Source organism: Falco peregrinus, chromosome 5, assembly GCF_023634155.1.
Source record: "Falco peregrinus isolate bFalPer1 chromosome 5, bFalPer1.pri, whole genome shotgun sequence".
NCBI classification, from domain to species: Eukaryota; Metazoa; Chordata; class Aves; order Falconiformes; family Falconidae; genus Falco; species Falco peregrinus.
Window position 1 is genome coordinate 35,128,841 of NC_073725.1, and position 24,981 is coordinate 35,153,821.

A 24,981-nucleotide genomic window follows, 5' to 3' on the forward strand; every position below is an offset into this window, starting at 1 on the left:
CTCATTCCAGTATTTCATTTCATTCTTATTCTGTATGTGGAAAATTAAACTTCCAGTCTTTTAATGAAAAAGGAATTTTCAAAACGAAAAATTTTAGTGGGGCTGGGCTGGAGTTGAACGGAGAACTGGTTGCATTGCACTGGTCTGCTTGCTGGTAAGCTCTTATGTCAGCCATTGCCCCTAAATCCTTTTTGGACACAGTGTCAGATTTCTATCATCACTTTCATAAGCCAAACTTTTTAATATTTTAGAACTCCCTTCACATTAATATTTCATCAGCCTGAAAAAAGATTTAGATTCTAACAGTGATGACAGCAGCCTTTGTCTCAAGTGTTAAAAATTTTCTGAGGAATACAGCAGGTTGTGATCATATTTGTATCAACTGAGATAATTTTTCTAGCTAACTTTTATAGATAAACCCATCCTACTTTCACCATGCCAGATGCATGTTCCCCACTAATCCAAAAATATTAAATGCATAACTGAATTTCATTTCTTCAGGGCATATTATTTTGTAACCCATGGCAGGAAAGGATAGAAACAGTCAATTGACAACAAAATGTCATGCCTGTCCAAACAAATGAAAGGCTAGATCTCCTTAATAGGTTGGTTTGTGCATCATTCTCCTGCTTTCTAGAATAATGTTTATGAACCAGTGATCTATCAAGCCCTGCAAAATCAAGCAGCAGATACTCTGCAGTTAACAAATTTTTTTATCCTCTCTGAAAGGCACAATCAAGCCTACGTGGTTTAAGAAATTAGTGCTTCAAAAAGCCCTAGGTGTATTCCTCCTGAGTGTCTCCACTGAAATACCATTTTCAAATGCAAGATTTGCTGACTTGCTGAAATTTCTAAGCAAGACATGCACTTAGAGCTAGCTGGAACACTATTATGGAAAGAGCAATATATGACTATTTCTGACAAATGGTAGGCTTCCCTAATGAAGTTTTTGGCTTCTGGAAGATGTGAAGCAAGCTCCTCAAAGAGCATTGCGAAGATGCAAATTCTCATGCTGAAATGCAGAAGTCACCATCAGTCAATTGACGTCTACCAGATTGCATGATCCTGGAGTTTGTTTGCCTCAGAATTATTGCTCTATGTTTGAAAAGTATGAAGTAGCAGTTAGTGTGCCCGCTCAATCTGCCATGAAGGCATCGTACTTGTTCTGCAACGTAGGCAGGCTTCTGCGGTACAGGAAGGGATGAAGACACCCGGGTATTTCTCAGTATTTCCATTTCAAAGCACAAAAACCTGACTTGTAATGTACCCACTTTCCTGGAACAGAAGATACCGAGGCTTTTCCAGAGTGAGAACAACCTCTGCTATATGCAACTATACGCATTGGTAGCCTAATACAGTTTTTGTCTGATGAACTTGTTCCACAGTACACCAGAAGCCAATTCTTTGAAAAATGAGTTTTGAATGCAAAGTTCCTAGCATGCCTCTTCATGGCCAAAAGCATGTGCCAGCTTAACAGAAATGCCCCATTTCCAAAAAGTATGACCTCATATTTCAATACAGACATATCCTCATATAGAATCTCTCTTATACTGAAACAGAAATAGATATTGTAAAGAAATAACAATGGGCTGTTGTGAACTCTTTAGCATACATTTGATTGTATGCAATAAACTGAAAGCTCTAGATAGTTCTGCAGAAGCAGACCCATACAGATGCAGACAGATAAGTTTTTTGAATGAAATGCTGAGTTTTATTGATTCTGAATTGCATTTTGTCCACCTAGACAAGGTTTATTTTTGACACCAAATGTCTTTGGTCTGAGTACAACAACATTGAAAGAAAAGCTTTTACCCTAAAAAAAAGTTTAGATTTTACTTAGTGTAGTCGGTGGAAATGGAATGATTCGATTGACTTCCTGCCTTTATTACTATTAACTTACTCAGTCTTCACAAGGTGAGAGGACCCAGTGAATATGCAGGACAAGACCAAATACAAATGGCTGGCTGCTGTCCAGAAAACAACAATACTTCCAGTATGATTCTGCTTATAAATCAAATGTGTAGCACTAATAGATACAAACGTGATCAATGCCATTGCTTCTCTCTAATAAACAGTGGAACCTACCAAATAAAGGTGGTTCTCATCCTGCGTGTAGGCAGCTGTTTGGGTTCAAGTACTGTGTTATTTTGAAGCCTCTTGAGGTGGCTGACCAAAATTCAGCATACATAAACAGCATAAACTTAAAAAAGATGCTCAAGAACCTGAGTGAAATACGACCAAAGCTAATAATTTAATTTCTATGTGGTTTGATATAGAACTGAAGTTAATTATAGTGACTGTGACTTAGACTCATCTTTCCTGCATTTAAGCTCTCTGAAAGTTAGATATTTTGCTTACACAAGATGCACTCAGTGGACAGTACAAGCAATGCCCAGAACATAACTCATCATGCTTATCTTCCACATTGATTTTAGGATGGGATAGTGCAGCAATTCCGTAATACATATGCGAAAAACATGATGGCAAGCAGAGTCACCCTTAACACTCTGCAGAGTGCCCATCCAGGAATAAATTCCACTCCATCTGTAAATAATCACAAAAGGTAATGATTCAGAGTCTGTAGGAACTGGAAATATTTACAGAAAGAATTAAAATTGAAATTGCAAGTTTCTTTCAAGCTACCGATCATGCAGTATTAAACAAGTTTTATTGCCTTATCATAGTAATTAATTTTGGTTTCACGTTAATGACATTCTTATGCCTAAGATGCTAATGCAATTTGACAACAGCAAATACCATAAGATCATTTAGCTTATTCATGTCACTAGCAGGGACAAATGCATAGCCTTGCATTAATGACCTTCCTAACACACTAATTGCTTCCAAAATGAAGGACTGCTCCTGTGGTTTTGTCATGGAAAGGAAGGGTGCATTTTCACATTTTCTTTTAATATTTAATACTTTTAAAGAAAAAAAATATTCAAGTTTCTAGGCAGTTCTAAACCCAAATGTTGGATATACCCCCTAAAATTGTATTTTCACATGTTTGCTAGTAAACACATGATTTCACTAGATCTTCCAGCTTGTTTCAACATCAGTGCAATCAGTGATTAAAGTTAAATTTATTGCAGGAAAAAAACCACTTGGAGTTCAAAGTAAAATCGTCACATACATCAAAAACCCTGAGACTTGGTTTCAGCTTTCTACTTCTTTGCAAAAAGCTGTTCCAGCCTGGGACAGATACTTTGGGTCTTTTGTGGGTGTGACTGGCTCCAGAAAAGAAATGTCTTTCCTGACCATATGCCTTGGAGAGCTCTCAGCAGATGCGTGCTCTCCAGAGCAAGTGGCTGTAAATGTGGGAGGTGCGCTGCTGCTGCTGCAGCTCAGGGCCTGGGGAAAGAGCACTCACAAAGCAAGCACAAAACTTAACCACTTGCTTTTGATTGGGAACCGGGTACATTTCTCCCCTTGATAAAGAAAGGCAGTATAGGACCTGTTAAAGTACTTCAAACAGTTTCATGAAATAATAAAGGGACAGCTATGAATTCTGCAAAACAGGTGCAGGGCTTCACCACGTACAACTCTTCTCTTGTGCTATTACTTCATTACAAATAGTACCAACACTTTCCTGCATTTTCTTGTTCAAGAAACGAAGCATAGCTGAAAATGTGTCAAGATACTGAACCATAGTATTTGTGTGTAAAATGCTTCATTACAAACATATTTAGAATTCTAATTATAATCTTATTAACCCAATTAGTTTGCTATGTATATATTTAAACATTATTACATACTGTGATATGCACCTCCCCTCTATTACGTTTACTGCTAAGGCTAATTTTAACTAAATTAAGAGTTAACTCAAACATACTCAGTGTACATATATTTCATGGGTTTTTTTGCAAACTGTATTACTGTTGTACAAAATAGAAAAGCGCTTCATATACATTAAGCTTTCTATAACAATAAAATGTGTACCTATAGACTGATACTAAATAAGCATCATAATTTGTTAACATGTTCTAAACAAAATATTTGCAGAATTACTATGAAGTTTACTGCAAGCTTGTTTTAACTTACACTTGACCTTCACTTCTTTTTTTTTTAAAAAAAGGTTTTTGTATTCATACATACATTCCTGTTGAAGATGGGGTTAAACTTGTCAGAAGCATTTTAGTAAAATACTGAAGACCTCCTTTAATTTATGGCAGATATATTTTCAAGGAAAATGCTGATATTATCTTGGTTATAAGCTTGCTGCTGAAATGATTTAGATATTCTTTTCCTTTCACACAGTATCAGTATAAAGCTTTTCTTTGCAGGCAATGAATTATAGTTGACACTTCAAACCTATTCTATCAGTATCTTCTAGTTCAGAAAAATAAGAAAACATAAATATTTATTCTATGTATACAGAAGAGACACAGGATTCTGATAAAAATGATCCATTATGGAATGATGAATAATTGTTACATGTGTGACACTTAGAACAGCAAAGGGCAAAAAAATTTGCCACTTTGAGGATGAGCATTTGAGGTTATTGTGTAAATAAAAACACGGACATTTTTTCCCATTTAAGCCGAGTGATTTCTGATGACATTCATTTCTTGACTACATACATTGATGATGAAGCTGCTCGATACAGATCCTTGGTCTGATTTGATAGAGTCTATTAATGACGTGCTTTAAGAATGGAAAAGTATTTATGCAAACAGCCTTCCATTTTCCCAGTTTGTATGTGCAATACTTGTCTAGCTTAAGCTTACCAATTAATAAGACTAGGAATTCATTTGTTCCATTGCATGATCTGTTCACTGTCTTTAATCTGGTTTCTATTACTAACTTAAGTTTCTATATTATGCAGTGAAGTAGAGGCTATTATAACCCGCTGAATAATAAACTCTGCAGGAAAAAAACCAGTGAAATTTCTGAATATCTGAAACAGTATTATCAGTCTTATTATCAGCCTTTGCTTTTTAAAAAATAAACCATCTCTTACTAAGTGCAAATCTGAGCCAAAAGGTAGTAAACAGAACTAATACATGTGTTTTTTTTTTTAAAAAATATCTACAATGGCTGGTTTTATATCAGAAATGGAAGCTCATTGAGGTAAGGATTTTTTATTTTTTTTTATTCAGTGTTTTTAACCATATAGCCCTGATTGCAAAACTGAAATGTATACACAATACAAATTATCTAGTTAAAAAAAAATACTCAAAATGACAAGCTCTTGGGGTAATATTGCCACGAGAAAGGTGTAATATATAATTGCACAGAATCATTTGCTAATTTGTGTTATGGGAGCTTCACAGACTGTAACATAAAGACCCCTTGCTTATTAAATACAAATTAAAATGCATACTGATTTAAATACAAATAAACTAGCATTAATCCATTAAATAAAATTTAGGAAGTTCTAAAGTTATAATACTCTGGAAAAAAACGGCTAATCCATCTTCTAAATGTGCTACATTCATATATAACAGTGAGCTGTAAAACACAATTCATAGATGCTGACTTGGGAGAAAAGAAAAAAAAAAACGGAAACCACAGCACATATGCAATATTGCGTCCGAACAGTTTTAATTTTTGACATTATTTCTTGGCTTTATCACTCCACTTGGACACTGGCAAGTTAACTTTGGGCATAAAGGAATAAGGAGCTTCATTAATTAGGTAATAACAAATGTTTATCTAGCTGAGTTTCTTGTCACCTTCAACGGCCACAGGCAGATGCCCAGGGAAGACTGCAACATGAAGCCAAGAACAAATGAAATTTATCCCTATTAGTTTCCCAAATTAAATGTTATTACTAAATCAAATAACCTTCGAGATAAAGAAATTTCACTGAAATAGTTAGTATCATAGGAGGAATTTAGAAAATATAGATTTTCAGAAGAGTAATATTATTTTAAATAACAATATGAATTCTTCCACCTTTTGATCTCAGATAAAGTAATTCAAATAGAAGGTTATTTTCAATTCTTCTCTAAGTGTTTGGTGTTTCTACATGAGATCCTGAGGCAGGGATGGAGGGATCAAATGTATTTCCCTCCATGGCATAAGGAGAGATCTTGCAGGGTGGGCATCATGCCTGTGGTGAAGAACAAAGTTTCCTCTGCCCAGTCTTTCTTACAAGAACAGTGGTTGGGTTTGGTTTTTTGTAACCTTTTAATGTGCTTCCTCTTTTTGTGGTGCCTTTGCAGACACCCAAAATATTCCCAAATAACAATATAACGTCAAAACTGGGTTATTTTTACTCTGCTGCTTATCAGGCAAAAATATGAACAATGGTGACTTTTGGATTATCTGCGGGCTCTGAATGACACTGCATCATTTTTGCCTCTACCCCCATTTCAAATACCACCACTGAAACTACAAAGAGGCTTTTAAAACAAGCAACATTTTGCAGAAAGAAGCATCTAAAATTTTGCACAGCATGCACACACACAAAAATTATATTCTATGGATGACTCCATTTTTAAATGCTGACTTATACGAGATCTTCTTCCCAGAGCTAACTATATAAATGAAGACTGTCAGAAAATGAGAATAAAAATAAGCATCTAAAATGGAGAAAAAATATCCGCTCCTTTGTTTTCTATCCTCATGCTTCCTACTTTTTCACATCTCATCCTCCATTTTGAGTATTTGACCTCCCAAATTCAGAGGTACATTAGAAAAAGTATGCCCTTATTTTGACTTTTCATTTATTTTTCTATACTTCTCCAAGGCGGCATTTTCTAAAGGCTTGTCTTTATCTTCTTAAACTATGGATATTTATCTTCATAATACCCACCCTGTGTGATCCATATTGGACTGAGTTTACCTATAGTAAGCACCTATACACAAAAAGCCTATTGAAATTATGGGGTTAACTGGAGCAAAGCACAGTCAAAGGTTTGGAAAGCACACAGGGAACAATTCTATTGTCATTCAATGGTACGGCTTTAAGGCAGCTTTCTACACTGACTGGTCATTTTGGAATTCTGGTTGTAAATTTCCCCCCAGCTAGAACCTACTACTTAAATTTACTCTGTTTTTGGATGGAAGATGCTCAGGTTTGCGTTCTAGATTCGAACATGGTTCCCTAAACCTTGCTGAATCCAAATTAACAGTGGTAGTTTTCCACAAGCAAGGCGTGGATATGCCTCCATGCACTAATAGTCTGAAAAGATTTTTTCTGAGAAAGATAGCAAAAAATATTCATAAGGACGCAAGCACATATATACGACTTTCTGTGCATTCTATTGCCTGTGGTTCTAGATACCAAATCACACTAAATTTTGTGTAACTAATCACCTGTTGGAAAATCTTATAAGTAGTAATTGATCCTAATTTGCAGAAAGAAGAGCAGGATTGACATTAGTCACATTAAGCAGTAGCTCTTAATTGTAGTCAGTCTCCTGAATAACCCAAATACGACGAGCCTGATTTTGTGGGGTAAACTGAGAGGAGAGCTGTAAAATGTGGAAAAAGTGCTCCTTGTAAATGAATAAATACAGAAGAACTGGCCAATACATTAAAGCCAGAAACACTAACAAGTAATTTGAGGGTTATTTTCATTTGATTTTTCTAGAGCACCAAAATTACAGTGCAGTCTCACTGTCAGTTCTGGACCACGTAACTGCAAGCTGCCACTGAAGAGGGAAGTTGTTGTCCACAGCTATGCACCCCTTCTGCTCCCTACGGATGTCACCCCATGGTCTGCCAGATCAGCCCACCAACCCAGCACGGTCATCTTCTGGTCCAACAAGACCAGTGGGCAGGCTGCACGAACAGATTGCCCTTTCAGCAGAAGCGTGGGCTTGGGCTGATGTAAACTGACTGAGGACTTGCTCCGCTGGCCACTGAATTGTCAGAGCATCTCAGGAACCCTGTCTTAGCCAACAGTGAAACACAGTCCCCTAGGTTAAAGCCTACTCTGGATGCCCTGAAAAGCCCTCTGCAAGCATCTTTCTCAGTGAACACTGGCACAGTCTGTGGAGGTTTAGACAAACGATTTTGGCCAGCTAACTTGTGCAGTAGGTGTATCTCCACCTCTTTTGTGTATATGGGGAATACGGAATAATACCAAAGCAGTCCTTATGAGAGGACAGAAAAGTATCTTTATTGACAGAAGGGGTGTGCTAATTTCCTGTGCTGACTTCAATCAATGTAAACAACAATCTTACCAGAGTAAAACACATCAGGACTGGATAATGGAGAACCAGACTCCCAGAGACACCAATCCTCATCAGAGTCCAAGTCTCTGAATGTAACTGTATTTCAGTGACTTTTTCACAGTGTCTGAATAAAATAAAGCCCACAACTATAGCATAGAATACGTAGCTCTAGGCATGCCAGGTAATCTAGAGTCTTTTGGAGACTAAGATAGCTGAGTAGCCACTTTTAAAAAATAAAAGAATAATTAGAGGAAAACAGTTCACTTCAGAAGGATTTAGCAGGTCAATGAGGGCTATGAAAGATAATGATGTGTGCTAATCTACTTCATAATCTTCAGAAAATACATACTTGGTGTGAACATAAATTTAGTTTTAAATTACTGTTAACCAGTGTAAAGTAATGCATATATGAATATCACAAACCCCACGCATTAATAGCAAAAAGAGTTTTTCTAATAAATAACACATCACTGATCCTACTGTGCTAAAATATTTAGGTAATACAAACTCTTCAATGTCTAAATATTCTACTTAACATGTAGAGAAATTTACAGAAACAACACTTTGATGAAGCAGCATTGCAACACTATTGGGATTGCACCATGGTTCAGAGATAACCCTGAAACAACTGGGTAGGGAAAAATCTATATAACCTACGTTATTAATGACTACTGACTGACCTCTGCTTATCTTCATTACCTTAAAGGTGACATTGAAATTTTCAATTGTGCTCAAGCTTCATTATCTTAAATCTAGACTATAATAACTTAAAAGGGTTCTGATGATATTTTCAACCTGTCATATTAAAACAAACCAGAAAATTTCTGACATTATATATCACTTAGAAAAAGTATAATTGCTTTATTCACATAGGCCAATGTGAAGTCTAATATTTACACTGCATACAAGGACCAGAGAATGTTTTTTTGCTTAATTTTTCATTCAAATATAACAGATAAGACAGAAGATAACAAATCCCTCAGAAACGAAAGAAAAAATAACATTAAGAGTGTGTACATAACATACTGAAGAAAAGTGTTACGGTTACTTTCCTCCAGAAAACAATTTCCATTGTGTATCACGTGCCACAGAGCAAATGACAACAGTAGCTTGCAGGACATTGTACCATGCCACGGCATGAACATTTCAAAACAATCCAGTCACAGCTAACCAGACAGAGGACACAGGTACACTGAAGTCCACTGACATCAGTTCAGCTATTGAAATATACAGCGGGTGGGAAACGGCCTTCAACTTGTACAAGTTACTGCTATTTGCCCACCTAAAGCTTGCTAAATTCAAATGTTTCATTTCATTTTCCACTCTCTTCCTCTAGCCAATTTTTTTTTTTAATGATTTAAAGCATGCCATTTAAACTGAAGTAAAAGCTGTTCTTTCTTCTTCAAACATAACAAGTTGTTTAACGGTCCATAACACTTTAAAGTAGCCAAATATAACATGTTCATTTCAAACTGAATTTACAAAAACTAAAACTTTTTTTTTTTTGTGGGCAAGGTGTTGAACAACGTGTCTTATTAAATATACAGTAGCTGTAATTGAATTGTTTCTTGTGATCCTACCCATTTTAAAGGGTGTTTCAGATCTTTTTTTTTTTTTTTTTCAACTGAAAAAGAATCTAGTATAATTGAAGGAAAGATTCTTTTTTCCTCTTTGAAGGAATGAAATTCCAACTTATCTGTTTTCAGAGTATGAATACAAATTTGTACACAAGTGATTCTAAATGCCACTGGCTTCCCATTTTCAATGCTGCTGTTTTTCCAGAGAATGTATCCACATATCAATGACCCTTTCATGTGATCTGGAAATGCCAAAGAATAATACCACAGGGAAAATACTATTTTCATTTGATTTAAACCACTCATTTTTACAACAGAAAGAAAGCATGAAATCCTAAAATCTGAGGATGCGATCCAGAAAATCTATATAGCAGAGAGAGAGAGAGAGAGTGTGTGTGCGTGTGCGTGTGCGTGTGCGTGTGCGTGTGCGTGCGTGTGGGTGTGGGTGTGGGTGTGGGTGTGGGTGTGGGTGTGGGTGTGGGTGTGGGTGTGGGTGTGGGTGTGGGTGTGGTGTGGTGTGGTGTGTGATAAAAGTAATAGAGGACCAATAATTGCTCACACAGATAAATTTCAAACAAAAGCTAAATTAAAATTAATGAATGTCACCGATTAATAAATTGCTCGTTTGGCAGCATTTATTGTGGCACGTTTTTTGCATGTTTGGTCATTTTTCTCTTACTTTTTATTAATTATGCCTACTCGGAATTGATGATCTCCAGGGTACACATCAGAGCATATCAAGCCTGATGCTGAAGTCATGCGGAGGGTCTGTCCACACACAGGATCTGTGCTGAACTCGGAATATTTTCCTGCAGCGAACTTACAGGCACTCTTGACAAGCAAAATGCAGCTGACAGAGGAAATTCCAGGAGCCTGGGTCTTTTCCCCTCCATCACTGCATGAGAAAGGCATTCTTATGCTGATGTGTGAGTACATACTTTTGACTGGGTACTGTTCCCTGCCCTGTGCTGTCTTTCAATCCTTCACCCTTTCCTCTCCCCCAAAGGAGAGTGATATCAGATGTTAACACTTACCTTAACTTTGATAGTGTGCTTTTTCTACAGTTCCTGTGTAGGCAGTGGGGTCAGTTTCTAAATTCAATTATTTGGGTATTGGGGAAAAAAAAACCCACAACAGTTATTCTCTAAATTTCTAGCATGCTTTTTTAATTGCTTTTAGAAATATGGCTCAATGTCAGGCAATAAGAGAGACTACTGCAGGGAGTCTTAGCTTTTGACATTTTTAATTACCTCTGCTTTGGTTATTATACAATAGATATTTTCGTCATCTAAATATAATGTAGCTTTGTAAAATCCTTTAAAATATGATTTCAAACCAATGAATGCCATTTTCTATTTGCCTTTAATTTCCTCTCAATAGTAAGTTCATCAGAGTGTAACAATTAATTAACTTAATTAAGCTAACTTAATTATGTTCTTTCATAGGTCAATATGTAGAGCTACTCAGATTAATAGCAGAGCTTGTAAAGTTAATCTTCTTGTATAATGCAAATGATGCCAAGTCATGTATTAAATACCTTCCTGAGTAACAGATGATACAGGACTGAATGTACTTTAAAGAAGGGCAGAGACTGTGAAAAGGTTAAATAAAGAAAAATGTCTAGGATTTGTGGAAGTTTTAAACAGACCTAATTCATTTTTAAAATTAATAATGTTCTTCTAGGAGGAGCATTCATTCCGTAAGGCCATTTACAGCTTAAATATACATAAATAAATTTTGACTTCAAAAGCAGAACTGCATGCCAGCATTTTCCAGCCATCTTGCAACCTTTATGTTTTCTTATTAAGAAGATTACATAAAACAGTCATATGAAGAGATCAGATGGAAAATATGAATTCCTAACGACAGCGCATTTCCATGCTTACTGTATTTCCCAGTTTGTTTTTCAGAGGGATCACTTCAGTAGTCAAAGGTATTATGTTCACTTCTTTGTTCATTATTAATTCACTTTTAACACTGACTCTAAGTCTTTTTAGGCATGTGGCTTAGCACATTTGTTATGAAATATTAATGGGACCTACAGTAACCATAATAATTACTTGTAGAAGCATAAAAAGTAAAATCAAAGAAAGGTCCTGAGTGCCAAATGATCTGAATACATGAATCAACTCCTTTATTTTGATAAATGAGTCTGATGGTTGGAACCCATACCCTAAAAGGAGGAGCTGGATTATGGGCCAAAGCACCAAATTTCAGCCAAGTAACCAAATTTCAGTCTTCTCTACAATAAATCTGACTTAGGTCAGAAGATCTCCTAAATGCATAGCAATTTCTGATCTGTAATCTGTTGCAATTCTTCATTGCCATTCAAAGAAAACAAAGAGGAGGAGTCCAATAAACATTCTGTAAGGTGCTTTGAACGAGAGTGTAAAAGAAAAGGCTCTGAAAGTGTGAAAACCATCATCGCTCAGAGTTTTAAAACTAGAATAAATTACTACCAAATGCACCAGAGGGATCAGTCCTATGTCTACAAGGGCATGGATGACACAGATGACCTAACATATTTTCTTCTCATTCTTAAACTATGCCATGTAGTGTTTGTGGTGTTGCACAAAATGAACACCCTGATTTAAGTGTAGCAGCCGGTTCAGAGTAAAAATCAACCTCTGTTCCAAAATCACAGTCTTTCAACTTCTGATATAAAGGGTGACTATTTATCTATGATACAGAATAAGTAGTGAATTATTGCTTATGATTTCAGAAGACAGTCTGCTAGGTCCACACAGCATGGAAGTTTCCAATGACGTTTCTAAGTGGGAAAGCTCTTCGGAAGTTAAACAAAAAAATTAAGTGTTCAAGAGTAAATATGCAGCTCAACCCACTCTATGTGGGTAACTGTATTTTTTTTCCAATTAACTGTGTCAGGATGACCAACACATTGATAGCAACAACAGTCTGACACAATTCTTCTGTTGAGTTCAAGCTAGCAGCTACACAAAGCAGAGAGAAAATATTACGCCTATGAAGTTTAGAAGAGAATGCACAGCCTTTTCACAAGCACAAGCATAAAAGCTTTGCATTTATACATACAGATAGACACACAAATTTATATTTTCTCTGATATTTTCTTGTGTTTCTTAATAGTGCATATCAACTTTCTGCTTCTTGCCAATGCTTATTCAACGTGACGATTGAGATATTTTCTCAACTGAAAGATGTCAGTAATGGAAAATCAGTTATTTAACAGACTTCTAATTATAGCAGATAGATAAAATATCACATGAGCATTATTACATCCTTTGCCATGGAATTATTTTTTATTCAACTTTTTCAGAACATGTTACATCACAGGTTTTTAAAAAGCCAACACCTCAGTGTAATAAAATATCATAAGGATGGATTGGACGCTTTGCTGATGAAGTTTATAGCTTCAGGTTTTAAAAAAACCCTCTTTTTGTATTAACTTGGAAGAGTCAATGGGACTTGTCAGGAAAGGTTTTATCCAGAGATCAAGGAAGGAAGGTAACTCAAGAAACAAAAGGTAGGATCAGCTGCCAATTGTGTTCATAAAAATTAAGAAATGCTCCCTTTGCTTGTATATGAAATAATGCAGATGGCTCCCCTAGATTTTCTAAGAATATTGCAATGATTTTAACACTGAATTCTATAAACCTTTTAAGCTGCTTGTACCATACTTCTGACTAATGGCAGACGACTTAAGTGTGGGACACATCTCCTCCTATAAAACAAAACACTATTCCTCAGCTGTGCATTACTGATGGAAAAAAAAGTCTGTGCTCTCTCCAGATAAACTGCAAGCACTGCATGTCTAATAGTTCAGCAACAGATTAATGGGTACCTATCTATCTTAATCTTTCTTTAGTTGAGAATCACATTTCACACTGCTTTTATAGCTTCAATACAGCACTCCGAAAGCACCACAGATACATAAGTTATTCATGTTCATATGCTACCATCATGCCATTCATATTTTACCCTAAAATGCTCCAGAACATATACATATATGCTTTTTTACAGGGTAAAGTAGGGGGTTGGTTGGTTGGTTAATTCAATTTTTTATCCAAAATAGAGAATGGCATAGCATTTAATCTGTATCTGTACTGCTCTGGCAATGCAGCCATTCAGAAAGAACAGCTCTGTTAGCCTCTAGGGATACACTATTAAAACATGATTAATTGATTTGCCACAGGATCGGCAAAGGAAATTAATACATATAACTCATGTATTTCTATTTTACTTCTAATTAAAGAAGAGGATATGCCTCTTATGAGATTCGGGTTTAAGGAAACTGTCAAAACTAGTCTCTTCTTACTTAGATAACCAACCACAGACACCATCACTCCCTGTGGATCAAAGTGCTGCTTATGAGAAATGCTACAGCCCACCCGCCTTGCTCTTTAGCCACCACATGAAAAAGAGAAAGCAAAACTACTTTAACAAACCTTCACTTTCTTCAACATCACTGTATATTAATCTTAAAAACTACATAAATACATTTACTAAATATCCAGCAACTGCCAGATGCACAATGAAAGTGACCCAGAAAACTGAGTAAGAGTCATAAAATCTAATCCATCAGCCTTTCAATTTTATCAAACACCTACAGTGTTATTCAAGTAAGTGGTTGTGTACATTTAAAACATTTTAACATCTTAACTAATCAACACGTCCAGAGAATTTTCTTTCATCAGTTCATGGTAAAGAATGTGTGATAACAGAGACATAATTTAATGTTTTGACTCAGGGCATACCAAAAATAGCGTGCTTCTGAATTTTGAAAGGGTTGTGGGAACAAAATTCCTGTTTTAAGCATTACTATTAGAGAGAAACTACCAAAACTATGTAATTTAGTATAACATTCTATGAAACACAGTGTTACTCTACAGTTTCCTAAGAAACTGCTAGGAAGGTCTAACAAAACGACACTGAAATTAGGATGGCACACATCTGTCTCCTTTCAAAAGCATCAAATTTTTCTTTCAATTCCAATTTCTCAGTTCCAATTCTTAAAAAAAGGCAATACATATATACAATATTGACTCATCAATCACACAGGAAACTTCCCTATTTTAGGAGAGATACTAATTAAAATCATTCAAGCATTCAAATCTATAAAACATAAATTTTATTGAAGTTTGCACAGCTTTTTAAAGCATAAAATAAGGTATCTTTCTAACTTCAAACACAGTTTGGTTATTTTTTAACCCAAACTGTTTCTGCATCTGAAATACACTGATGAATACACACACTTTCCTGAGGGATAGCCCATACCATATGACATCATGCTGAGTATATGTAAGCTGGGGGAAGAAGGGGGGAAGATTTGGCATTATGGCGTTTGTCTTCCTGAGTAACCATTCTGTGTGATGCAGCCCGGCTTTCCTGGGGATGGCTGAGCACCTGCATGCCCATGGGAAGTGGTGAATGAATTCCTTGGTTTGCTTTGCTTGTGTGCACGGCTTTTGTGTTACCTGTTAAACTGCATTTATCTCAACTCATGAGTCTCCTCACTTTTACTCTTCTGATTCTCTCCCTGATCCCACCGTGGGGGAAGTGAGTGAGCAGCTGCATGGTGCCTGGTTGCCGGCTGGGGTTAAACCACAACAAACTCAAAATTCAAACATCATTTCTACTAGGAAGAACAACTGGACAAGCAAAAGAAAGCCTCATCTGAGTAATCAATGACATCCCACAAAGATAAAACCGATGACACGTAACTGCGAGTTACATTCAGTACGGCCTATCTAAGTGGAAATATTTTGCAAGCAGGAAAAAAACCTACACTTTATACAAATTAATGTGGCAAATCATGGGATATTCATTACTTTCTCCTACTAGAAGCTGTCTCTCCTTCACATTTGCAAGTCTGAGACTCTTTTTAAACATCACTTTCCACATCCTTCTTAATTCTCCACCACGTTCCTAAAATCTGTAGCTATTAGCCATTTTGCCTTCTTTAAACTTTTCTCCTATCTCTTTTCCATGGCTGCATTTGAACTTTTCCTTAACAACTGCCTTCTCACCAATACTAATGGGTTGAATTCAGATGAGACATAAATTATTATACAAATAATGCATCAGTCAGCAGCTGTAATTAAGCAGACACTGAAAGAATATAAGGGAGTGATGTACCAGGAGACTTCAAATAAAACAAGAAATAAAAAAGGCATTAGTTGAAGTAAATTCTGCAAACACTTTTTTTTTTTACTTGTTATTTAAGGTGTAATGCACAAATATTTGTTTACTGTGCTGACTTACCCATGTGTAACTTAGATGGGTTGTTTCATGGTGGGTTCTGAATTTGGAAATTCAGCATACTGCTGCTCCCCTCTCAAGGTTCCCTGCAAATCCAACCACAAAACTCTTTCTGACTCACCTCTCTGTTTTCACATAAATTGCAGTAAATATGATTGGAGAAAGTCTCGTTCCCTTACAAAACACATATAATACTTTATGACCCCCCCATTCAGTAAAACACCTTCAACATAAACTATTACTGAGATATTTAGTAAAATCCAAAAGGTGTATTTCCATCTTTCAGTTCTCTGGAGTTTCCTTTCCCCCAGTTTAGCGGTATTTATTCCACAAAGGCAAAAAACTGTATATCCATCTTCCTCTCCATCGCCTTTTACTAAATAACCATGTCTCATTCCTCTTTCTGCAGCACTTTTCCTCTATTTTTATTTGTAAATAACACCTCTGCTCTCAATTTTAATTTCTCCAGTAGAGTGAGACAAGCTGGCAAAGCTGAGACTTTAGAGGCAGAACTCATGGCCCTCCATAGCCTAATGTCCCTTTGCTACTCAAGAATATATACAAAAGTAATACTAAAAGTTTCTATTACTCTATCCTTAGGACTGCCTAGACGTGATATCTGACTTTCTATCTTAGAATATATCGTGATACTCCGAAATAAGTGAAGTACCTATTTGGTCTTAATCCAGAAGACACTCTTAAGAATTCTCCTGGCCCTGTACTGCGGAGTTCCCTCTTCTTCAGACAAAGTGTCAAGACTATCAGAGGAAAGGAAAAATTCAAGAAGGTATTTGATAATTATCTAAAGGCTGCACTAAAGAACTAATAAATGGCACTGTATTTTCTATGACTAGTATTTCATACTGTCCTTTACTGGCAATGTTATAGTCAAAAGAAATTTGAGAAAAAAGCAGGAAAGCTGAGTCTTTATATTATCTGGTACCTGGAATATCTTTAATAATAATAACAACAACTAAACTGTTTGAAGAAGCCAAAACTAAGAATGTTAAGGTTACTCCAAATGAAGGACTTCTCTCTCACAGGAATGGTGAATTTAAGGATAATAATGGTTCTCTGAAAGGATGATTGCCACCACAAAATGAAGTTGTGAGTCTGAATTCTGCAGACAACCTCTCCTCCAGCCATGGTGTATGGTGACAAGTACGCATTGCAGGAACATAAAAGAAGTCATTTGCTACATTGTGGAACTATCTTACAAGCCAGCACCTCTTATTATAAAAACAGGGAGTACAGACTTATGATCATACTACATCATTAGCATCTAATACCATTTTTTTGGAAAAGGGCACAAAAAAAGGCACAACATCTACACGGGTCTTTCTTTTGCACAATGGAGCAGTTAGCTGTATTTAAATTTAGTGAAGGATGACAAAAGCTTGACATCTACCTATATAGCTACGTACAGATTCTACTTCTGACTCATTAGTGTCATAAAGCTTAATCTGCCAGAATCTAACAAGACTCCTGTTACTGTCATGGCATGAAAGAAAGGAACAAGGAAAAGTATTTTCCATATCACTGATAATAAGAAATAGTATTAAAAAGGTCGCAGATGGAACGTACCTGGCTTACAGGTACTGTGAATCAAGGTCCTGAGATTTACCTTGGTCTTGCATGTTGTTGGTGGGAGGGTAAGATTGAGATTTAACTATCAAAAGTCTCTACTATGAGCAAAACAACACTAGGCATGAAAAACAGAGGCAAACGTGTATCCCCCAACAGTTAATCTTGAAAAAGAATAGACACAGAATGTCCTACCTCTTCTGGACGTTTCTGTGCCACCGATACCAGCTCTTCAGAGCTACTTCTTGAGGTGGAGGGTACCACATTACCTGGGGCCTCTGAGACCACCTCATTTGACGGCTCGGAGTCCTGAGGGCAACAGAGACAAATAGACCCCTCAGCAGCGTGTTGGTGGCACGCCAAGAAAATGAGACTTTTCAGAGGAACTGTGCTCTAAGCACAGACAGAGAAATGAAAAATCCTTGAGGTCTAAAACTCCACCCTTTTTACCCTGGGCAACTTTTTTTTACCCCAGAGTCAAAAACATCTGTCATATATTTTCTCTTAAAATAGTAATAATTTCTTCACAAGAGCATTATAAGACTTATTAAGTAGTTATATAGCATTTCAGAATTCCGAAGTTCTGAACAAGCATGCTTGTTTTGCCCATACCTACCCCTCTCCTCAACTGCAAGGAAGGGAATATTACATTTCATCCCCTTATTCAAGACAGAGGTTTCTGCATAACAGCAGGGATCGTGCTAGAACAACCCCACACAAATGTATTTTACCAGTCACTGCGAACCAATACAGCATGCAATCTGGTAGAGTTTTAAAAGTTAGTAGAATTGGCTGTCTATTAGTAACTTTAATGCTACAGTAAAATAAATAAAATTTCTTAAGTAGTTTACATTCTATTTTTCAAATTAACTTGATTTTGCAATGCAGTATGACTAGATCTGTCAAAACAAAACCCACTTTAATACCTTCACTGCTTCACACAGTGGTTTTGATAACTGCATAGATTGAGATATTTTACTACAGAGGAAAAATCCATTAATCAGTACTATCTTTACTCTGCTCGCTGCAATGCTCATTACAGAAGATATTTTAGATGTCATCACTTAGAAAGCAGAATATGTGCTTTTGATATATCACTTTCTTTCTACAGTCATTAATTGCAAGGAAGTCAAGATTATACTTTGGAAACTGCAAGCTGCAAAGCTCATTATTAAGTTTTTCAACATAACAACCTCTAAAAAGTAAATTAAATTTTCATAACGGTAATATTCAGCATTTGCAGTTTAGCCCAATGTGTGTTTGACTGTTGGAAGGGCAAAAGTGGACACTGTGGTTCAACAACGTTACTGAATCACATGGAGAACCACAGGTAAGACCAGATTCTGTAAAAGAATTAATACATGGAGGGGGTTGCTGGAGGTCAAAAAGTTGGAAGAATCTCTGTGAGCCTGGAGGGGGAATATCTATTTCATACACCTTTTCAGGTGAATCCCTTTAAAATAGCTTCTGAGCTTAAATATTTCAGATAAAGCTTTATATGCTTTTCTCGCTGCACCACCTCTCTCTGACTTAGAGTAAGGATAGTCTGGCCCATTCTGTGGCTTACCACCTTAAGTTTATGGTTTGGTATGAGGAAGACATTTTAGGAAACATCAGCTTTCAGTGAAGACTAAAGAATACCATCAATTAAATTGTTAACAAAGACATCCAACTGCCATTGCAGTGAACTGTTTTATGAGCATAAGCACTGGAACTGCAGAAGAACAGGAAAAAATGGGATACCTTGCCAGAGCTACCATCCTGAGTATTTCCATGACAGGAATAAGAAAACACTATTTTTCAGCTTTCTCAGTTCCTCAAAAGAATATTAACAACATAGCTAAACACAGTGAACTACAAGAAGAATAATCTCTAGCATTCTAATAATGAAAGTCTGATTTTCCTTTACTGACTGTACAAAAGCCACATGCTCTACATGCCATCAAAATAAACCTTGCATCATGTTCATCTGACAGCTCGCTGTTTTCCCTAGTAGATCTGGACTTGCACAGGCAAACATCCTCTCTCTCAAAGGCTGACTCAGTAAACTATGACAATGAAACTATCTCTTTTTGTTGACCTAGCTAGCCATGAACTGACTTTTGAGTACTGGACAGCAGAGTTTTGTTTCCTCCTTGAGAACTGGGAAGTTAAATCATCACTATGCAGTTTATCAGCTCAATACATTTCCAGAAGCTCTTCTGTGGTACTTACAAAACCAAAAGTAACGACTGCATCTGCTGCAAGAAAATGATGTACTTGCCTGAATTCTTTGGTTCAGTAATTTCCCTCCTTGAATTCTGCCTGTCTTTTGTGCCTAAACAAACTTTTACGATGCTGCTATTATGTGTGGCCAGGTAGTAGTGGCAACCATTATTTGTTATTTACATTTTCTGAAAGTAATAAAAAGCGGTTTTCAAAAATGATCCGAGCAACTGTAATTTGGTAAACATATTTTCCTGTTACATTCCTTTTGCCTCAACAGGACCATGGATTCTTTTCCACCATCAAGTCTCAAATACCTTCGTCCCGAGCAACTTGCCCATCCTTCTCAATAGCTCTCCTAAGAACCAGCTGGCTAACATAATACTTCCATTTTTAGGGAGATGGATGGAAATCAAATTTACTTCATTTTTCAGAAACCAACATGAGAAAATGTGTCTCCCTTTTCAATTAAACTGGTTTTATTGTTTCTATTTGCACTGCTGCCACTTCTTAGGAAAACTGCAAAGAGCCCGAACATATGTAAGAAAGGCAATCAATGTTGTTCTGAACTAGTTCGGCAACACATGAAGTACAGCTTTCAGAAATAAACATAGTAAGTGGAATGAGATCCTTTCATGTAAGGTTCAATGACAAAAATGTTGCAAGGTGCAAGTGAGAACTTCCATAAAGCTTCTTCTCCGTGTGTTATGAGTACATGGCCAAGTGAGCAACAATTCTCGTAACAAATCCTGGTACTTTTACTTGTACTCAGGCAAATAAAAAAAACTTGAAAAAGTATTAGCATTGTTTAGTTTTGTAAAGGAAAGGCAAAAATCTGTATTGCTGACCTAAAACAATGGTTTTGCTAAGGAGGTGTTAAAAGGAAAAAAGTACCTCAAAAATAATTAAAACTCATTTATTGCCCTTCCTAATTATTATTTACATTCCAATATAGTGGGCTGACTTTGCAAAAAGTCTCTTCCTTCTTTTTTCAAGGCCTTGTATGATGAAAACCATGTCAATGGTACTTCTCATGGATCTGTAAGCCTCAGGGGTAGCAGTATGGACACGACTGTTCATGGACAACTAATTGACAATAAGTAACTTGGTATATGTCTTTTCTGGTGCTTAAGCCCTTCCCGCTTCATTAAAATACTATGTTTTCTAAAAGCTCACATATCTGCATTTTCATGTCAGACAGATCAACAGATACCTTTCTAATGGATATTAATATTTAACTATATCAATTAATAAATTATGGGAGAAAACCACTAATAAGTAGTACTTCCAGTTTCCTGAAAATATAGAAATTATTTATGGAAATATAAGTGCATTATAAACAAATACATTCAGAATGTCTAGTAATTATTTTTTTTTCCTGCAAAATGCAGATTTTAATCAAAGCTCCTCAGAACATGATCCCTCTTGGACTTCAGAAACCTTGAAGAGGAAACATGAAATGTGTAGACATTCTCCTACCTTTATGCAAGACAGCCAGCCCTGCTTTGAACTATGCCTCTTTTCCTATGACCTATATGTTCATGCAGTTTAAGTTACCACAACAGTACTGGCTTGAATCAATCACAGTTCTGCAAAAAATAGTATTTTAATTACATGTTGACATCATTACATAACAAATCAGATATTCCAGTTCTGGGATGGAACTTGCTTGCTAATCTTGACAGCAGATACAAAACTGTAGCTAGTTAAATTCCGAGTCTTGGACCTTCAGCATATTACTATTATCATCATCATCATCATTATTAATTTTAGAATTACTAAAATATAATCCAATAATAATAGTAACAATAGTAGCAATAATAATATTAATAACACTAGAAATAATAACAATAGTAATAATAATAGTAATTGTAATAATGATAATAATTCAGGTCAGCAGAGATCAAAGGAGAGAATGACTGGTAGGAGATGAGAAATCAAAGGTGCTTCAGCTGTAGCACTTCCCTCAAAGCATTCAGTTCTTTTCTCCCTTCATCCCATTTGCCTTATTTGCTATTTGCATCTACTGCAGTAGCAGTACACTGTGCTTCTAGCTTTGTCCTCTTCTGTGCAGAAGTATCACTGATACAGTATGCTGAAAAATCAATAGTGCATACAGAACAGATGTGGATTTCATTTGTCAGCTATGTAAAAGTGATAGATTTTAGAGGAAAACATTTATGTTTTATGCTATGCTGATACTGTGGCTTAATTTGAGGAATTCGCTGTTTTTAATTTTTGTTCTTTAAAAACCAGACCATTACATTTGAGATCAGGACGCATATACAGATATGTTTTGTATATGTGTAAGTTTGACACAGACACGTATATACAGACATGTACATTCATAGGGAATGTTTACTGTGAACACTATGGTAACAAAATACTGTACTTGTTTACCAATCCATGTTATCGTCAGCACAAATGTTGACTCACACAGAATCAAACCTCTACACAGCTTCTGATTCTGAAGAAAATGGAGACTGATGTACAGTTGAAAAGTATGCATAACATATTTTACTAGAAAGCGTAAGAAATGTATTTGAGAAAAAGACAATGCAAAAATAGTGTCTTACAATCGTATTTATACAAGCCAAGCATCGACTATCTTTTCTGCTATTGCTACTTTAAAACAAAACAAAACTAAAAAATAATTGAAACAAATCAATGCACAAACGCACAAACCCTTTATAGATGATTTCAAGCTGAAAGGTTTGAATATATTATGTTAACTCTGCATCGGTTTTCATAAATCATCCTTTACCTTGGTCCAGTTGAAAATTACACAAGTCATAAATTAGCTTTAAACAAGTTTTGAATCAGCCTGGAACTAGTTTTCAAATTAAAGAGCCGTCAGGATATTACATGGTACTGTCATTTTATTACCCCAATCAATTCTGTGTGGCCTGAGGTAGAATGAAAATGGATGCTGTCTTCATTTGCAAAGGGTTTATCTCTCACACCAGGCTGTGAAAACATGACTGCAGTAATGAATTGGAAGCCAAAGTTACTAACAAAGACTTCTAACAGTAACAAAGTAGAAATATTTGTCCCCCTTTAGACTTACACAAGGAAAAAAAAGAAAAAGAAAAAAAAAGCCTTTTCTGAAACATGAAGGCAGCTTCTTAAGGCTGAAGGAGTATGGGGAGAAATCAGAGCACATTTTTATTGAAGTGCTTGTAGCCTCACAGAGCACCATTGCCAGTGCTGCACAGGCAAAGCCTTCCTGGGTCAGACCCAAGGCACCTCCCCGGCCCAGACCACAGAAGGTGCCCCCAGCTCCCAGCCGCTGCCAGCCGTCCCCTCTCTCTCCCCAGGGGCAGATTTTGAAAGTGTTCACAACATCTTAGCTAGAATTTGGTAAAATCTAGTGAAGATGAGACATCTGTAGCTCTCCCACAGTTCACAGGCAGCCAAACTAAAACCCCAGGAGAAATGTGGAGTTTATCTTAATCTACTTACCTGTGAGATCAATCACATTGCCATTGCAAGGATTTTACCCTGTGTTACTTAATGAGGTAAGAACATGGGCTTTCAACTTTTAACTCACGCTCCACAGTCGTAAAATTTCCCTTCCTTTTTCTATTCTGCCTTTGTCACTCTCCCCACAACGATTTTATTTAACACCTGACAATCTCCTCTCTTCCTCTGCCCTCTCCAAAGATAGGAAATTACAAATGCAACCTTTACTGTACACGTGCTAACCTCCTACACTGCCAGTCGCAGAGGCAAGGCTGTTGTTACGTCCTTGGCTGTTTTTTCTCTCTCTTGAGAAGGGCACGACAACTTCTATGTTTATTCGTTGTTAACACAACAGGGTCTCATTCTCAGCTGACTCTGAAACTACCTCGGTTCAGGTAATAAACCCTAACCTAGCTCTAAAAATTCTGCTTTCTTTTAAAGACAGAAACAAAGAAAAACCATTTATAATCCTCTGTTTTCCAAATATAGAAACTTACTTAATTTGAATGTAATTAGAAAAAATAGAAACTTAATTTGTCTTTAGCCTCCAACTTTTTTCTTCAAACACACTGTGCAATATGAAGGAGCTAATAGTTACTAGAAGTTTCCAATAAATACCCATCTGTTTGTTTATTATCCCTCTATCTTTCAATAAACTATGCTGTCAAAGCAAGCTTGCATCTTTGAAATTTACCTACATTTCCAGGTGTCAAAGGGTGAATTCCCACTCTTACAGTTGTTTTAAAACAAGTATGCTGCTATTGCTAATATTTTACTAGAAGTGTTTGAACAAAGTATGAAAAGAAACAGGGTCATGCGTTCTCTCCAGATGCTTTCTTCAAATGGCAAAAAGAAAAAAAATACATATATTTAAAGCTAGAAAGAGCACTCTCAAAATAATGTTTTTCGTATTTTTCTTCCACCTTTAGCACATGCAAATAGAAACAGCAAACAGGAGAACATTTTACCGCTTGAAGGTATTATCATTCACTGACCTCTGGAACCTGAATTAGTTTCCCCTTTCTAAGTCACATATTTTCTACATTTCCATTACTCGGTGTACTAATCCTATCTCTCTTTGGACTGAATTCACCACCTTTCAAATCAAACTCTCCCAGATTATCGTATTTCCCTTTTACTTTCTCATCATTCATTACTTGCCAACATTCAAAAACTGTTCTTTTAGCTACCCTTTCAATAGCTGCTTTTTCTGACCTTAGAACTCTCTGACCTGTATTCAAAATCCAGTCTTAAAACACTAATTAATAAAACCACATTAGAATACAAAAACTGGAATTACACTTCAGAATTCACCACGCTAATCTCATCTCATATGCATAATGCAAAGGAATCCATCTTTCCTGTTACTGTCATGGGTTAATGCCATTGTCACAGCTACTGCATGGCTCAAACTGTTGGCAAAAATTTCTGTACAAACATGAGCATCATCACCAGGAGTTCTGAGAATTTCTTCAACAAAGGGAAAAAGCCACTATCTATCCTTTTTATTCTAAATCTCCTGCGTCTTGCATAATTTGGCAATTATCTGGTGCACCAGAGCAACAGATTTTATATGAATATCCTTTTGCAGGATATTAATATTCTGGCAAGTCTGCTGTACTATGCTACTATCATGGCATATAAGAGTAACTCAGTATTTTTTCTTTTTGTCCACACCACTTTCTTCCTATATATGGTTCTGCTATTTTTTTCTTATCATTAGATCACAGGCATATACTACAGCCTATAAAGTTATTTTTGTGCTGTTTTTATGTTTTAAGGAGTTTTAT

The 24,981-nt window shown here is 36.3% G+C and overlaps 1 protein-coding gene across 1 annotated transcript in view; it reads right to left on the reverse strand.

The window, feature by feature from the left end:
• The window catches only part of PHF14 (PHD finger protein 14), a 174,045-nt gene that overhangs the window by 22,661 nt on the left and 126,403 nt on the right, over positions 1–24,981 (reverse strand). Inside the window, exon 18 of the mRNA XM_055803534.1 lies at positions 17,720–17,833. Coding sequence (XP_055659509.1) covers positions 17,720–17,833 — 114 coding nt within the window. The remainder of the gene's footprint in view (positions 1–17,719; positions 17,834–24,981) is intronic.